At 29.5% G+C, this 19,890-nt stretch overlaps 1 protein-coding gene across 1 annotated transcript; it reads right to left on the reverse strand.

Moving 5' to 3' along the window:
* Nucleotides 1-9,922: 9,922 nt before the first annotated feature.
* Nucleotides 9,923-13,817, reverse strand: LOC129962715 (DNA-binding protein inhibitor ID-2-like). The gene is made up of 2 exons (XM_056076652.1): nt 13,322-13,817; nt 9,923-10,988 (listed from the first exon to the last, which is right to left on the reverse strand). The coding sequence occupies exons 1-2, from the start codon at nt 13,655-13,657 to the stop codon at nt 10,923-10,925; spliced, it is 402 nt and encodes a 133-aa protein (XP_055932627.1). The 5' UTR covers nt 13,658-13,817; the 3' UTR covers nt 9,923-10,922.
* Between the last annotated feature and the right edge of the window lie 6,073 nt (nt 13,818-19,890).

A 19,890-nucleotide genomic window follows, 5' to 3' on the forward strand; every position in this document is an offset into this window, starting at 1 on the left:
GAGTTGCGAGTTCGAACCCCACCAGCTGAAGACACTTCGCTTGTGTGGTCACAAAGTTTTCCATGTCGAGTAATACCACTGGGGGTACTGGTTCAGAGATGATCGCTCTCTGACTCAGGTCTAACTTACGATTTGTGGATGAATGAATGAAGTCTGCCCCGTAAAAATGGTTGTGACGTGTAACAGCTGTTCAGATACTGACCGCCACTCCTATAACATCGGAAAACCCATCTCACCACCTGCACGACAAGACTTCCACCCAGGCCCGGAAACTCCAACCACCAAAGCAGCGCATCCTCAAGCTCAGACAACTCCATTCAGTCCTGCATAGCCCATGACATCCTTGCTCCAACCCAACCTAAAACCAACCATTCCTGCTCTAACCCAGCCAAGTCAGCTCCTCACCAGTCTAACCGAATTCAGCTCGCCTACTCCAATGCAACCCACTGCAGCCTAAAAATCTTTAACTCAGTAAACATCAGCTCCACATCATCAGCCCAATCACCATTACCTCCACATCATTAGCTTAGCCATCTGCAACTCTCACTCTCCATGTCCACCCAACTGTTTAAATAATCGTTAAGATTATAGTCGCAGGGGCATGGAGAGGTGTTAAGGTTGTGACGTGTAAGTAGCTAAGTCGTACCCTTGTCCCTAGTTGGCGCTACTGAAACAAGAGACGCTCTCTCGGCTTAAAATCGCTGACAGTTCGTCAGCGGGCTTGTAAAATGCCATAAGACACAACAACGCAGATTAACTACAGAAAGTTGTAAAAAATCTTATAAATATTGGCAGAATGCTTAAGAAATTTTTTTAAAAATATATTATTTATATTTGATCATAATAACTCAAAGCTATCCGTATGTGTGTCCACAACACTTCCGAGTATCTATAAATACGTCGCGATAAAATGGAAGCTTATATAATAAATATTAATTATCATTCGTGTTGGCATAAAACAGAACTTGACAGAAGCGTGACAAACTCTAGATTACTCTATAAAAAAGTATTGCTAAAAAATGAAGAGTGAAATTTGCTTTAAATAAAAAACTTTAACATAAACTTTAGAATAACATAGTATCAAAAAAATTTGGAACATACATACTTTCAGGACTAACGCAAAAATATTTGGTTTTCATAGGCAAAGGAAAAATCACACGCACCTAGGGAAAAAAAATATTTGTCTTATATCAATAAACATATTCATGCGTATGGATAAACATAATGCATTCAAACATAAAGAAATTTCGAATAAACATTTATTGTTTATGTAAATTAATAAAACATTGATTAAATTGAGTAAAGAAATAAAAATATATTTCAGCAAAGCTCATTAACTTGTATTTTGAATGTAAATGGCAAAAATGAAGACATTATGAAATCAGAGGGGGGGGGGATGTTTGAGCATAACGCAGGGGCATCAGACTTCCGACTTTATTACATACTCATTTGAACTACTTTGAAGACTACCAAGCAATTTTCACATTTACCATATAAACAAGCGCTGTTCATTTGGCGCTTTGAGTAAATAATTATTTTTTTCCCTTCTTATTTAAGAATGGAGGAAGCATTTTCATCGCGTACCACTTTTAAACCAATTTGTTAAACATTTAATAATTAATTTATACTTATGGTTAAATTATTCATTTCATTATTTATTACAGTGGGTGAAGCTAAGACAAATAAATGAAAGTTTTGTTTGATTGAGATGTGTCCCATTACTGAAGTGCTTCTAGGCGATTCTTTAGTTACATTTAATGGTAAAATCGATCCACATTATTTTTTTATGAAGCTGACTGCCATAATTTATAAATACATTAGACAATTTTAAAAAATTGGCAGAATCATTTAGAACAAATGAATACCATCGAACTTGAATTCATCTCTATGGTTTCCCTTATCAATATAAAAGCATCATGCAAAGCCTATTTTCGCCAATTTTATTTGTTTTCGGCTCGCAAACGTATTTGAATTCGACACAGGTATAGCATATATTCATGATGACAATTAATTTCCATAAGCTTTAATATCATATAGTTTAATATTTTTCTGTCAGTATAAAAAAAAAACAGAATAATTTAAAAATACAAGCAGTAACTTTAAGCTTCAGAAAACAGGCAATTTAGAATTTTGAAAAAAATTAGTAAATTAAATATAAATATAATTGAACTAGTGGGGTTAAATTGACTTTTAAAAATAAAAACTTCAACACTCAATTTTTTTTATATATAAACATGAGGTTAATTCGAGCACGATGATAATTAAAAATTTTTTCTCTGGTTTCATGATTTTTCTATTTGCATAAATTTAAAATATCGTCTGAGAATCAAATTTAACTTTAATTAATTTTGAGATACAAATAAACTCTGAAAAAAATATTTTTTTTTATTTCTGAAATATTTTCGATATCAAGCAGGTTTTCACAGCTAATTCAAAAGTTGTATTTGCAATTGCTGTGCATCTTTGATTTAAATTCTTTATTCAGTTATGAAAATTATTATTTCTAACTTTATAATTGTTATCATTTTATTTATCGCTGTTTATTTATTAATTAATCGCATTTTGCGACTAACTTGTTTGTCAGAAATATTAAAAGACTTTAAAAATATGAATTTAACAGAATATATCTTCAAAAATTAACTGGAGATTGTAGATTTGTATAAAGAATATAGAAACAAATATTTATTGTTTTAGCTTATGTGTTATTAATTAAAACTGATGAATTCTAAAAACAAATGTCTACTGTCGTATTTAGCTTTAAAAAATCATTACTGTATTTTTTTTCGCACAAATTTTTTCTTAATTCTATTTTTTTATTTTGGTTCCTTTAGCTTCAATCTTGTCAAGTTCCTATGAATTATAATTACGATTTCAAATTTCTACTAATAATAACGATGAATGTGCGTGTGTCCAAGTGTGTTGGCGATTTACACTTTACAAGAGGAATAAGAAAGTGAAGCTACAGTACAGTGAAAAATAGAAGAATCCAGTAATTATGTTTTTAACAGCACTACGATGTCATGAAACTAACTTCCTATAGAAAGCTTCATATGCACAATGAGTACAGTATAGACTATTACAAATCCTGTCGATACTGCTACTTTCAGTGGTGGCGGGATGGTCGGCTGTACGCAAGATGAAGTATAGACTATTAAAATACAGTATGTAAGACTATTAAAATAAAACGGCTTTAACGTCTATGAAAAATAATAATTAAATATAGCTTATTGATTAAATAATGAACATGCAACAAAGTTTAATTGAAATTAAACACAACCAAAATTCCCGTCAAACCATTTGATCACTAAAATCGGCTAATATCATATAAAATCACATAGAATCATATAGAATCACCAATAACGAAACCTTAATTTGAAATGATTAAAAGAAATGGCCAATTTTATTTAAATTGACTGCTAAAGCAAATTAAAACAATGCTGTTCACTTAATTACAAATTAAATATGTTAAAACAAACTTAATGAATAAAAAATTTTTTTCGCCTATGGATCGCAATATGCAAGGTCAAATTAAGCCCTCAAGGCGCCCTTAGACAATCAAATTTTGCCATCTCCTCTTTTTCCAGCATCAAATATTTTTAATTATTTATAAATAAATTTAAACAATTTTATGTAGCGAATTCTGGTAATCTGATTAATCATTTAATTATAGAACCCTTTCAAGAGAATAGGTTTCGACATTTCTTATTCAAAAAAAAAAAAAAAAATTTAATTTTAAAGAATTTTAAACAAAATAGTAAAAAAAAGCTTTTGAGGACAATTTAAGTACTATTTTATTACAGAATGGAACACTTTTTTTAAAATAAAATAATTTTTTTCTATGTTCTTAAATAACATAAAAAAAATTCTAAACATAGTTAATTGAGAATATTAAAAGAATATTTTAATCTTTAATCGGTACTTGGTTTAGATCTGAGTCAGTTCAAGTGAACGGTCCTAGTAAATAATATTAAAAAAAAATTCTAAACATAGTTGATTAAGAATATTAGAAGAATGTTTTAATTTTTAATCGATATTTGGTTTAGATCTGAGTCAGTTCGAGTGAATCGTCCTACAAAATAATATTTAAAAAATTCGAAACATGATTAATTAAGAATATTTAAAAAAATGTTTTAATCTTTAATCGGTAGTTGGCCTGGATTTGAGCCAGTTCGAGTGAATGGTCCTAGTAAATTAAATGAAAGAAAATATTTAATATACTATATTGAAATAATATAAATTTAATTTTGATATTGTAGTATTTCACTATATTAAAATACTATAGGAATACAAAGGAAATTTCGGATTCGCCTAATGATCTGGGGCCTGTAGGCACTTATCTACTTTGCCTATTTGAGAATCTAGTCTTGCAATTAGGGCTGGTTTTTGCGCACAACCTCAATCCCGAAACAACAACATACTTGCTGGCGATAATAAAAGACAGTTTTCTAAAATGAAGGACATATGGTCTTCACACGTGCAACCATATTTCTCACAATAAAAATCTCAGCAGTGATCAAAGGATTGACGCTCGACATCTGCTGGAATGAAACAACCAACCCTCCGTTATATAAAAGAGCAAGTCAAAGAAGCGATCGGCGACAATACACAAAACAGTCACTAAAAAAATCAGAGCCAAAAGAAAAGAAAGAGAGCGGCCCCTGTCTATGGATACCTTCAACTTTCGTTCGCAAAGTCAGAAGCAATAGACCTTACAAAAGCGGCTTTCTTGCTTTTTCACGACCGAATTCTTGATCGGGCCCCGACAATCGCCATAAAAATTCATATCTCTGATACGAATAAAGGGCCTAGCCGAAAAAAAGGACCCGAGATCTTTTGAAGTGAGCGTGTGAAAACGCAGACGATAGCAAACATCGGGAAGGGAAGAGGAAAAAGGTGCGAGGTTAGTCATCGAACACCTGTGAACGCTTGTGACGGATAAAAAAATTTGTTTTGTAATTTGGTTTCGATGGGTGCCGTAAGTTTCGCAATAATCGCTTACTTTCGAGATTATTTGCAATGAGTAAATCAATAGTGCAGATATCGAATAATGCTGAAAGGTATCGGCAAATAAAATGTGCGATAAGTGCAATCATGTTGGTAACGCAAGTTTAGGTCATCTCTGAAGTTTGGGAGCAAAAAATAATAACAGAACTTTAAAAGTATGATCTAGTGTTTACAACTTTGTCAGCTTGTTTTTCTAGATAATCCAATGCCACTCAACATCTGAGTTTATTTTTGAAAACAAATTACAGTAGACCTTGGCTGCTCCTAATACGCCGGTTCGATAACTGATTTATTTAAAAATTGGAATTAAGAACAATCTTTATCTAAAACTGAGTAAAATAATACAAATTAACAATTTTAAAATTAAAAATGGCAGTAAGGATTTATTTTTAATGTGCAACAATTTTAATAAATAATACATGAGCAAAAATAAATTTAATAAATAAAGATGTAGTAATTATAATTAAAAAATAAATTTATTCATAATTTAATTTATTTAGCAAGTGGATAATTTTAATAATAAAACAATAGACAGCAATTTGATTATAATAATTCCAAAATAAAATTTCAATATAAACAATGCAACAATGCACAACTTAAGAAATTAAAGGTTTTTTTAAAGCAAAAAATTTATATTACTTCATTAATCAAATATGCTATATATCAATAAAATATTTGAATGAATAAAGGACAGGCCCGAAGGGATTGCGGAAGGGAATCCTAATGCGTGACCTTAAATTCGATTTTCAAAAACAATATTAATTTAACTGTGCATTTACTTACATTGCATTATTTAATGAAATCAAAGTTTGTCGCCAACTTCTATTTTAAAATATCAATGTAAAAATGCTTACCTAAAAATAATTTATTTGAATTGTAAATTATTGAAAATTTTTCTAAAGATTGAAAATAATAATAATAATAATAAATTTAGATCGAGCAATAGTTAACAATGATTTGTCTCGCAAGACATTCGAAAACTTTGGATCGAAAACAAAAGTGTAATATGATCAATGAATTTGTTATAAAACATATAAGAAAAATAATATTCAGTGATTGGAGAAGGAAAGCCTTGGGAAGTACTAAATATTCAGATTCAGTGGCTTTCTTAAGATGTAAACTAAGTGTTAACAGCATGACATGTTATCTGTACCTAAATTTAAATAATTTTTATCATTCATTATTACTATATATATGAAAACAATTTTCTAATATAATTTAGCAATAGTTGATTACATTAATTTCAAAAGATGAAGTAAAATATTACATAATATATTCATCTATGTAGTTAAATTATTGGTCCATTGCTCTTAAATATTCCATTGAATATGAAGTTGTATTCCACATATGAAATTGTATTTCATGCCCCATTCTTTTATCTTTGCAAGCTCACTATACGATTTACTCTAAAAACTAAACCTTTTATAGTCTTACAAAACTAATAAAGAAGTTGCATGATTTTATAAGAATTTCGATTTTAATGCTTTTTTTTTACAAAAAAAAAAATTGTTTCTGGCAATAAAAACTGTGAAAATGGAATTAGTTTATTATGAGGTTGTAATTACTATTGTAAATGCTTTTAAAGTGTTTCTAGCTGAAATCCTTACATTTCGATATCAAGGAAGTGAAAATTTCAAACTATCTTACAAATATTATATAAGATCTAATTATGAATAGGAGCAAAGAAGTAAATTATAATATTTAAGGCAACCTAAATTAATTTGATAAGAATATGCCAATATATTCGTATCAATTAGTTTCCGAAAGTATAATATATAAAGAACATATCAAAAGAATAATTATACTGAAACTTAGAAGTAAAATAACACACTTTTTAAATAAAAATCTATATATCGTTATAAAAGTACAATATTATAAATACGCTATACAATTAACTTAAATATTTCAGTCATCTACAAATTATGCATAATGTATTTAGATTTGTGACATAAAAACAAATTTTAACTATTTCTTGAATTAAATTTGATCATTTCCTTATCTTAATAACCAAGTAAAGAAATAAATTTAGGATGGTTTGGATAAGGGAACATTTTTATATATATATCGCTTCATTTATTTTAAATTTATTGATTATTCATAGCAATACATTAATCTGCTATCATTTCTTACAAATCGCTTTGGAATTTTTTTTAGCATATCTAAGTGAAGCAAATCACGTGTTTATTATTGAACAAAAACAATTCTTCCAAGTATATTAAAATTTTGTGTAACAGTCTAGCAATAAAAATTCAAGATTTTTTTTTTTTTAGTTTACTTTCTAAACTAGATTATCTACATTTAACTATGAATTTCTTCTAATAGAGACAGGTTAATATATCACTTTCGGCCAAGAAGTAGGAGTTTTATTTACTCTCACGTTACAACCCTAAATACTCTAACCTCTTTTGTTTCTTTATCAACACAAAATTGCAGTATCATGTTGGAAATACGAATTATTTAAATAAGAGAGAAAAGAAAAACTGTAATGAAAAAAGGATTGGATTTAAAAAAAAAAAAATCCTTGCATTATGCAAGTACAAGAAAAATGTTAAATTAAAGGATTTTTCGTAAATCATTAAAGGCAAATTTTTCGTAAATCATTAAATTTTAACAAAGAGATCCATTTGTTAGGAAAATATTAAAACGAATATTAACTTATAAAAATGAAAAATAATCTAAATCGAAACGCAAATCTACGATTCAAGTGATGCAGCATTTAATACAATAAACATTTACAAATATTAAAATTTCTGTAACACACGTTCTTAATCGGAACATATATTAAAAAATACTGAAGCAATCAAAAAAATAATTAAAACAAAATTGTTTGTGTTATACAAATACAATAACAATAGTAATTTTTTATCGTAACTTTTTTTGTTTGTTATATTAACAAAATATTCAAAAAAAAAAAAATCCTCCGTCAACATCCAATTTTGTTTCCATAGAAATGAGACAGCAATAGCTATAAGTTGACCGATAGAATTTTAAACAAACTAATTAAATAAAATTAGTTATAAAATTCCCCTGATATTTTCATTGCTTGTTTAAGTATCTAATCAATTGATCTTCAAATGCTGTGCTATTTCAGTAAGGATTCAATTGCTACATATCACCAGAATGTTCCTTCTTTTAAAAAGAAATCTTTTAATCAAGTTTCAATTACGATTTTTAATGATGCCTCCTTAAAATTATTGCTCATGTGTCGACATTATCAATTGCGATGACTGTTGTCAACATTATCAATTGCGATATTATTTTCCTACAATAATCAATTTAGCTTTGATAAAAAAAAAATCCATTTAAGTCACCATTCATTAATGTATTATTTGCTACCCATACATTTTTTACTTATAATTAATACTCATTGCTTATTAATTATCTTTTTAATTTCTCCTCAATTAAAAATTCGAATTCGGTCATTAAAAACAAACTGAATAACTTTGGGAGAAAATTATAAACAATCTGCAATTGAGATTTTAATAGCAGCATTACTTAATACGAAAATTTTGAAGAACCTAATACATCTTATTTACTGCTTCTATCATCAACTCCTGTAAAAAGTATTTTATTTATTTATACCAATCGTATTATAGATTAAATAAAAAGAGTAATTACATAAAAATTCCGAGGCCTAAATAACATTTATTTTTTTGTCACAGGTGAAGGAAGTTCTTTTCATTCGTAATTTAAACGAAATAACGCGAACGTCTCGACAAAATACCGTATTGTCTTTCAGCATATTGAATAATGAATTTATAATATTTAAATACTACAAAGGTTAAATTTTAAATAAGAATTATATTTTGAAGTAATAGTGATTTTAATTGTTTAATTGAATCAATTGATTAGAAATAAAGTAGCAAGAATCGAAGAAAACTTTTTGTTAAAATGCGTGACATCTAGCTTTTTTCTTTATATATTTAACCAATTCACTGTTAGCTATATTACTTATTTGCTTTGCCTTAAATACCTTAAACACATACCTACTTATTTTCAATCTATTCCCTTATTCCAAGTAAAAATCTTAAATCTTTTCCAAGAAATTCCAACTTCAAAAATATATAGCAAAAAAAAAAATATTAGGCTTGCTTTTGGAAAGGTATTTTCTTTTTAGTCACGCTGATCAAAATATATATTAAATTAAATTATAACATTTTCAACAAATTTCAGAAATAAAACTTTTTTCAGCATTTTTTTACGGAAAAATTTCATTCCTTCTAGGCGGGCATTTTTATGCCTTTTAATTTTAATCAATTGATAAACTGCCGATATCAATTTGGAAACATCCGAGAGGAAAAAAGCATTTATCAAATCAATGTACTAAAAGTTGAATCACTTAATTTCATTATTAAGTGGTATATTTTTTTTTTGCTGTATATTAGGTACATTTCTTATTTGTCACTGATCAAAATATATATTAAATTAAATTATGGCATTTTTAACAAATCCAAAATTTAGGAAACAAAACCTTTTCCAGCAATTTTATGCAAAAATTTCTTTTCATTAGTAGGACATTTTATTTCTCATACTTTTTAATAACTAATAAATTGCTACTGATTATCCATTCAGAAACATCTGGGAAAATAAAATCAATGTACTAAAAGATGAATCGTTTAATAATTTTAATTCAAGAAAATTCAATTTAAGTCTTAACTTATTGAGCAGCACAGAATTTTAATATAAAAAAAAACAAGCTAATGAAATTAAGAAATTAATTTTTTATAAATTCCATACTCATCATCTAGTCAGTACATATTCTTATTTGAAAGCATTCTTTTTATAATAATTTTAATTTAACAACTCATCATGGTTCACTAAATTTAAACAATCCATTCTAGTATTAAATTTTAAAAAACTTAGGAGAATATGATTGGAAATTAAATAAATAGCATGTAAAAAAAAGACAAACACAAGATTCACCATTCTAAATAATATATTTAATCTGTAATTTTATATTTTACAATTTGAATACATTTTATACAAAATCTGGCTATGCCAGAAAATATCACAAAAACCATTTGTACATAGCCTACTTGTGTAACTCATTTCAAATCAAGTGTTTTAAATAGATCATCTAGAACACTCCAGGAACATAATTCACATCAAGGTAAAAAAAATTTTTCTTTTCATGAAGTGGTGATGTACATTCATTTCTTATATACATTTGTTCTTGAAATAAAACGGAAAAATTGTAATATAAAATAAAAAAGAAAGCTCTACATGTGAAAACATGGACTTATGTTTGTGGATAAAATTTGTTCTTTTTTTTTTTTAACTATAAATAAAATGTTAGCAATGATTATAGATTTAATTTTTTTTTAAGAAAGCAATTCAAAACCAGATTTTTTTTTCACACACCTCATATAGATTTCTATTTACAAAATATATACAATATCCATAGGCAAGGTAATTGTGAAGCAAGATGAAAAGAAATTCCATAATTTTTTTTGAATAAATATAAAAGATACCTTAACATAAAAGACAAATTAAAAGCTATGCTATGCTTGAAAAAATCACAAATCAAACAGTAGGCTTATATTTTAATTTTTTTTTAATTTTAAAAGTTTGAAAAATAATTTATAATTATTTTATAAATAAGTTTAATGGAAAAACTGATTATATTTCTGAGACTTGGAGTCTGAGTACAACACAAATACCTTGCTTGTGATCATATTTAAGTAGGGTTTCATGTTATGTCCCAAGGAATCTTGGCTACATACATATTCAATGAACAGTTGAGATCGTGTAACAACAAAGAACAATGACACCAATGCCAAACAATGACCACATACTGAAGAGACTAGTTGATGCAAATGGGACTTGGCAGTCGGAGACATTCACAGAAAGAAAGGCCCATTGAAAAAAAAAAGAAAATAAAACAGTCTTATATTCACAGATAAGATATTGCTGAACAGTTAGCAGGACACAGGTCTGTTGGCACTAATCACATCAACGATGGGGATTTTTTCAGACTGAGTAACCTGTAGAAGAAAAAAAATAAAAACATTAGGAACAAATACTCTAAATATATTTTCATCATTAAAAAAAAATGAAGCATTTCAATCACTGTTCGCTGGAAATTTCTCAATTTCAATTGCATAACTCGGTTACTTCCTCTCAAAATTCTAAATACTACTCTTTAAATCTAAAGAAAAGATTACGACCAACAGTATGGCATCACTTCTAACCATTTTTCAAGTTACTGAACTGTCTACAATATTCTGTATTATTTAACTACCGTATCGCCAATATTCGTCATTCCCAAACTCTTAAAATTATTTACAAAAAAATAACGCTGCAAATAATTAAAATACAAGAAAATCCACACCATAAAAATATATCTAAATATACTTTGTATTTCTTTACATTAAAATCAGTCAAAACTAAAAGTATAAAAAAATAGAAACTAAACCTGAGATAGGCTTTCCAATTATAGGTCGAAGGAGGGAGGGAATCTTTTCTAAAAAGGAATGACGTACCCCTTGGAAAGTTGAGTCATAGCACACCTGGCTAATAATCGTACACATCCAAGTTTTTCAAAACGCTTTGCTTTCGTCAAGGAGGGTGAGGGGGGACAGCAAAGTCAGCTTTCCAGAGTTCAGAAGGATGAAAAGCAATGCTTTCGAGTCATCTCGAATTTTGGTTCATGTGATCAAGACTCTCTAAATAAAGATGTTTTAACTGGATCTACTCGATTAACTCAAGATGACACTCGACTTTTAATGCTTTAATTGTAAGATTTTAACCGTAATCCCTATATTAAACCCTTCCATCGTGATATGAAAACAAATTTGTATCTCATGGGCTGAATATAACATTTCAGGTCAACATACTTATGATAATACAATAGATAATTTATTATAAACAATTACAGAAAAAAATAATGTATTTTAGATCGGATATATAAATGATTTTTCGATTATAAAATTGTAAATAACACAAACTGAAAACAACAAAATATAAAATTGGGAAACTTAAATCTGACCAAAGCAATCTGAAGTAAACCTATGTGAAATACTCGTAAAACTACCGAATTGATATTCGAATAAGAAAATATCAAAATAAATTATAACGTGTCAACTTCTATGTGATTAAAGATAGAGAGAAATCTCACAGATGTTCATTTCATTAAAAAAGGGTGTACAGATGTTAATCAGCAAGACGGTTGGACGGGACTTCGAATAACAAAAGGAATAGCCCTTCATGCAGATGTAGTCGCATCTGCCACAGGGAATTTGGTAGTCCCAACGTACATTTCCATTATTAAATGCAAGCTTCGCTTGCTGGCGAGGGGGAAACGATTATTAAATTGACCATCTGCCCTATAACGCACCAGATGGCGCTGAGAGGAAAAATCGTCTGCTAGAAACAAGAGGAAACTATCGATTGCTGAAAACTACAAGCGCAGCGGAAATCAGAATCATCAATATTTCGAAATAATTAGTATAATTATTTTAAGATTTAGAAATATAAGCCAACTTTAAGGATAAACTTGAATGATTAACATTCTAGACGTATATTGTTGAAATGTAACAATGAACATACAGTTTCGTTTTAATGATGATGCATTAGTCATTTTGCAATGTACATAAAAAAGATGCTGTACTATTAAAAATGTCATTTACACAGAAGATGTATAATGTGTGAGAAGGAATCAATATTTATATAACAGAAAATATGAACACCTATGGATAAGCTATTTCTTTAGAATGTATACACATTTCGCTTCACTTATTCTTTAGTGCAATTGTCTGCCATTCAATGATCATTTACTTTTCTAACAGAAATTAAAACATTCTATTCTTAATATACTTTGAATCTGATATAAACAATGCATAGAGAAAAATGTGCATGATCTCCAATAATCTAAACATATCATAAACAAAAAGAATGTACAGTAAAAGTAATTAATTATTGTATTATTATTATTGACTCTTAGAAAATTATATTTTAAATCGTACTCGTATCAAAAATTACGAGCCAAACCTAGTAACTATACAAAATTAAATTGTACATACTGTTACCTTTAAATACACTACATGCGGTAGGAATAAAACAATTACTGTGAAGGTAAGATGAAAAATATGAAAAATAATGAAATTTTACACAAGATTTATAACAATATTTATAAATTCTGATTTAAAACAATTTATATAACTATGTTAGAAGACAATCCATTTCGAACTAGGCGATTTATCAAAATTTATATCAGAATCGAACTTCTTTCTACGATTAAGGGTTAATCCCATTAATTTATTTCTATGAAAGTGAAATTTTCAAGTTAACATTAGTGGTAACTATAAATGGTACTCACTTCTTGTGCTGCACAGGTATTAATTGATGGTGATAATACTCCAAGAGGTTGTCGGTTTGGACTAATTCCTGATAGAACGGCATTATTAGGCCTAGTAGCAGCAGGATGTGTTTCCAAAGCGATCTGAAGGTCCATAATGTAATCGATGACATATTGAATTATTTCCAATTTAGATAATTTCTTGTGTCGAGGCATGTTGGGTACCAAGGTCTTCAATTTGCACAAGAGAGACTGCATTTCTTCACCAGAAACGTCACGTTCTTTATTCACTTTTCCTTTCAACATTTTCTGATCCATCTGTTTAGTAGCCATTTGTAAATCACACTGCGCTTTCATGGTATTTAATAATAGTAAGAAGTGCAATATTTAAAAATGTGTCAAAATCTAGTTAATCCGGATCCAAAATTACAGATCGATGAAAGTGTACGATTTATCCAAAGAATAAGTTAGTCCTTGCAGAGTTCAGATAGAGCTATGTTCCAAAACAACACTGAACACTGGCTTTTAAGCTATCATGGGCGATGGGAGGCGGTGCCAAATTCGTCAATTTCCTCTCAGCCAATCGTAGACGAGTAACGACTCAGCTCGTAGAACGAAAGTGACCAATGAGACAGTTGCAACTGTCAATCAAATTGAATGGAAACTATTTTGAAGTTGTTCCTTTTAGAAACATCCATATGTGTTTTCTATTACAAGACGCAGCTGCTTATCTTCATATTGTATGTCCTACCGCCATCTATTAAACGGTGTTGCAACTAAAGGAACCACAATTGCGTGGGAAAATATCTGAAAGACTATGCGCGCAGGTGTGCTTGCAATCGGGTACATCTGGTCACGTATGAAATCTGGTTTTCCAGCCAAATGGCTCTCTTTCTGCCTTGGATAAGATAATACTCTGTGAATAAATTAATAACAGTGTGGGAAAAATTTTGTTTGGTATTTCAAGATGGCAAATTTAACATTTGATATTCGAAAAAAAATATATATATATATACATAACACTAATGAAATATAATAACTGAATAGCCATCTGCTGTTTACCAAAAATAATACTCAGGTTATTAATTGTTTTTGTAATAAAAATTTTCCGTTGCCAAATGAGTAAAGCTGGGAGAAATATAATAGTTGCTCTACTAGTATATATTCTTAGTGCATATCTAACACCAATGTTATTTTTTAAATTAATTAGTTTTATATCGTATTTAATATTATAATATTTTTATGTATGTTATCCACTTTTTTTTTTTTAATAACCAATTCCCTTACAGATCAACAGTTATCCAGGCATTTAAATATTTAGGCTCAAACCATAAATCCCAGGTCAAATTTTTAAAATATTATAAGGTTTCGGAGATTAAGGACCTACGAGTCCAGGTGCTCCGCCGAAACTCTTATCACGTCGTCAAGTTATTTTTTAGTGTAGAACTACAACAAATAATATTCTGATTAGTTTTAAACTATTTATAAAGAGAATTTTTAGATAAGATATTTGCTTCACTGATAATTTTATCATTACATAATAATAATAAAAAGAATGCGCATTTTATTCTAAGTAAAAAGAATTTTAATATAAATAATTTCATATTATATAGTACATTATGAATGTAAGTTTAAATAATTTTATTTTATTATATGAAAGCATTTTAACAAATGTGTATCACATTTGCAAATTTTGTTGCAATAATGAATTATTTAAAAACAGTAATATAAGTATACAGAAAACTAATGGTTGAGAAATACAATAATATGACAAGATGAAGAACAGTATATATTATCACAAATTATTTCATCGTTCAAACATCTGATAAAGGGTGTCCAAAAATTAACGCAAGAGTTGAACTTGCCACCATTTTTGCAGTAAAGTGTTGACTATTTAAAAAAACAACAATTGACAGCTGATAGTTTATAGTTTGTAAAAATGGAGCGTTACACGATAGAACAACGTGTTTTCACTGTTGATCAACATTTCAAAAATAATGAAAGTCCGTCGGCCACAGTTCGAAAATTTGAGAATTGTCCCCTAGATTGTGAGATTTAACACCACTGGATTTCTTTTTATGGGGTTATTTGAAGTCAAATGTCTATGCCAACAAGCCCACAAGCACGCGTGCATTGAAGGAAGAAATTCAACGCTACATCAACGAAATTCAGCCACATCATGGTCATGGAAAACTTCGACAAAAGAGTGCGTATGTGGTAGCAAATCCGTGGAAGCCATTTGCCTAATGTGGCATTCCATACTTAACCTTATCCTGTGTACTTAACAATTCAATAAAAATATAACAATTGAAAGAAAAAAAGCTGTGTTTTTTACTTAATCTAAATCTTGCGTTAACACGTTGTTCTATTGCGTAACGCTCCATTTTTACTAACCCTAACTATCAGCTGTCAAATGGGTTTTCCTAATAGTGTTGCCAACACTTTATTGCACGAATGGTGGCAAATTCGGGACACCCTTTAGTTAGTCATATATAAAATTTTATTATTTTTAAGGAAAGCACATTCAGAATTGATATTGTTCTATAACCAAGAACTATTCATATTTGTCGTTTCTAGGGAAACATACAAATATCTCCTCAACGAGTGGGAGTGTTCCCTTCTCGTATATCGATACACAGTACAGCACGCTTTGCATTAAGTTTCCTGCATAGTTTAACTGAATACTCATTTTGACTTTCTTTCTTCGACCGATTGGTCCAAAGTTGATTCAGATCTACAGTTATGATACCAAGATAATATACCACATTTCATACATCTAGCTTGTTGTGTTATCACATATGGAATAGTTACGAATAAACAGACCGAAAGACGGTCTACTTTTTCACGAATTTCCTCCCAAACTTGCTACAATTGCAATTTTAATATAAGAGTTACATTCTGAAATTCATCCCTCTAGCTTGTTGCATTTATTATCATGTTGACATGCATTCGAATATATAAACATACAGAGAGTCAACTAATGAATGGATTTAACACTAAATAGGATAGAATCTACTTTTCTAGTTATAAAACTTAATGCCCATTTCCATGCATCTAACTTATTGCGTTTTTTAGCTATCGAGTTGGCATTAGGTAGACAGATTTTCACCCGATGAATTCCGTCCCAAATATGACACAATTCTACAATTTTGATTAAAAAAAGTTCAACATTCAGAATTTTATCTTCTTTTTTTATCCACTTTTTTTATGCAGGAAGCATACAAAGAGAAAATACTGCATTGTCTAAAAATTTGAACTTGAGATTCTTACGAATTTCTACGTTTCCCCAAGATTAAAAAACACATTTTTGGTGTTATATCTGTCTGTCTGTGAACATAACTCAGAAATTCTTTGAGCTAGACGGATCAAATTTAGTATCTGGACTTTACGTCAAATTTGTAGATTTCTATCAATTTTTGAACCAAATCTATCCAAGGGAACTCTGTCAAAAGACGTTAACGCGATAATTACAAGATAAAAAGAATTAGATAGATAAAATGTGTGATATAAATTTAGCATTTAAAATGTAGATACTTATTTAATTTAGAATCAAATCTATCCAAGAATTGACAGTCTGTCGGTCTGTACTTTCATACAAATTTAAAAATACAAAATTACAATGATTTAAATGAATAAAATTTAGTATGTGATTTTTGTAATTACAATTATAATTATGTCCCAAATCATGGTTTCAATTGGTCAAAAAAAAAAGGGGGGGAAACAGGGATGTCCAAGATTTCCATTCTGATATCTGGTGCTTTTGTATTAACCGAACTTAAGCGATTAATTGCCAAAAATTACACGCTGAAAGCTGTTTCATAACTATTGTTCGTCCATGGCATGTGGTTAATAATAGACAAGTATATTTATTAGAGAGAAAATTTCGGGAAAACAATTCGGCGTTTTTGAGTTATATTAAAAACGGAGGAAAGGATGAATGTTTAAGGAGTACTGAGCCTTTGTGGTTCGCAACCTCCAGGTATATTTTCTACAATTAATTTGATTGGTAAAATATTTGAGTGAACTCATCATTATTTATTAAGGTTTCCTTAACATCTGCCTATAGAGAGAAGAAAACAATGAAAAATATATGAACGGAAATGGGTTTAAAAACAAGATTTGTTATAAATAGTTCATACTTTATCTCGTCTTTAGTTCTGAGATCTATTGTGTCCAAGTTGGATTTGTCATATTTGACAAATCGGCAATGGTGGAAGTCCTGTGAGTGGATCCTTTTCTCGTATTTCTCTGCATTAACAATAGATACAATTCCATAATGGAATTTAACAGACGTACTGAAGGAGAAATCCAGCAAAATCTTGTAATCCAATTTCATGATGGTTTTGGTACTTTTTCTTTAAAAAATTCGTATGTGAAAAATAAAATAAAAATAAAAATAAAATGTTTATTAATTCTATTCATTAAAATAAACACGAAATTCTGAGAATTAATTTATTCGACGTTTATTATATAGCAAACCGCATTAATCACATTCACGATCAACTTTTTAAAAATCTAACTGAGCAAGACTGAACAAAGATAAACACAAGAATAAATTGAATTTCATTTGTTATTTTATCCGCTAAAGAAGCGCAGATAATCTCTTGTCGAAAATATCAATTCATACAATCTCGGCTTTAGGGGAAGGTTGGATCACACAAAAACAATTTCAGGCTTAAAATTCATCATTCTTTAAGATTTGTCTCGTTTAGAGAACTACAGTTAGGTAGACGAATTTATATGTTGACATAACAGTATCTACTATAAAATAAATTACGCGCCATATTTTCATATTTTTACTTTGAAGTTAATGAGCAGTCAGAATGTCGGTGGCGTGGCTACAGCGGACGTGGCTATAGCGGACACATACGATTTCGTGGTCAGAGCGGACACTCCGAAACTCATCGTGGTTACAGCGGACACATTTTCCCCCCATCTTAGAACAGATAAAGGGTGCAGATAAATAAGTAAATAAATACTTTTAAAAATCACAAATATAATTTAAAACAGTATTTTAAGTGGCAAATCTCTTTCACGTGGGATAACATTTTTAATTTTATTAAATTTTATTTTTTACCGAAGTTTTCTGTTTTTGCACTCGATTATCGAATTACAAGGATAAATACATGTTTGCCAATCAAATTTAATTATTTATATTATATTATAGTACGAATGCATTTTAAACATAGCAAAATGTAATAAAAATAAAAACTTTCAGAGAAAAATTTAAAAATTAATAGTAAGTAACAGTATAAAGACGGGTATGAACAAATTTCAGGGATTTTGTGTAAAACTGTATTTTAGAGTCAAATAAATATTAGAACAGGTGCTATTGCCATAAAATTAATTAGTTTCATTAATGTAAGTAAAAATAAATGCTAGAAGTAAAATATACAAAACAGATACAAGTAAATAAAAGAAAAATAAACACAAATAAATAAATATTAACTATCCTTTATTATAAAGGCATAAATATCATTTACCATAGAATTTTTAGTCCAACCTAGTTACAAAACTTAAAGATTTTAGACATTTTTCTAAATTGTTTGATGTTTCGAATTCTTTTAGGATGTTTTCAATTCTTTCATCCAATTTTACATATGCTTATTTCCTTTTTATTCCAGGGTCGCCTAACTCTCTGGATTTCAAATTAAAAGACACTTTTTGTGTTTCTTCTTTTAATATTTTAACTAATAAGTGGACATTAGGCTGGTTTCTGCTAGTGATCGCATTTAATTTGGAATTCCACCCTTCAACAGAATATTTGTCCTATGACGCTGTCCATATACATTCTATACTTTAATGGACATATTTGGAGAAAGGCCTTCTCTCTCAAAAATATCGGCTTATCTCTACAGCAGGTGCAAACCTCGAAACTACACAATAGATGATATACCACTGATTAGGGAAACAACACAATAGGTGCAAAAATATCCGCTCTGCCCACCCAGCTCCTCTCACGTGTCCGCTGTAGCCACTGTCCGCTCTGACCACGTAACCAAAATGTCATGACATTCCGCAGGTGTAATATTTTTCATTGTTTTCTATACAAAACTGCAATCGCAAATGTATACTCATTTCTTATTTAATAAGAACACGATCTAATTAGGCAGGCTTTTTTGTTCGAAGAATTTTATTCATGTTTAATTTTATTCAAGATATACTTATCTTTCTTGAAAGGACCAGAACGTTCTCTCCCCCTCCCCCTTTCAGTGGGAGGGGCATCTCAAGAGCCGATGTCCTGACACATCCGTAAATAATGGGTTGAAGCTTGTTAAGACACCTGCATCTTCCTCTTCTGACCAAGGCTGTCCAGACTTGCACGTTTGCGAACTTAGGGATAAATCCTGCTTTAACTACCACGTGTTCGGATACAATTGAAACCAGGTATTTAAATCGCTATAGAGTCAATTCACACGATGTCACAGTCACATACCACGAATGACACAGGCACACAATTGAACGTCCTTAACTGAGGAGCTTTGGTGCCACATGCTTTTATCTGCCGCAAAGTGTTTGATGGATTCATCATTAAATCGGGCATACCACGTGAGCAAGAATACATCGCTTTCCTTTAAATAATATAAAAA

This window comes from Argiope bruennichi, chromosome 3 (assembly GCF_947563725.1).
Source record: "Argiope bruennichi chromosome 3, qqArgBrue1.1, whole genome shotgun sequence".
Classification (NCBI taxonomy): domain Eukaryota; kingdom Metazoa; phylum Arthropoda; class Arachnida; order Araneae; family Araneidae; genus Argiope; species Argiope bruennichi.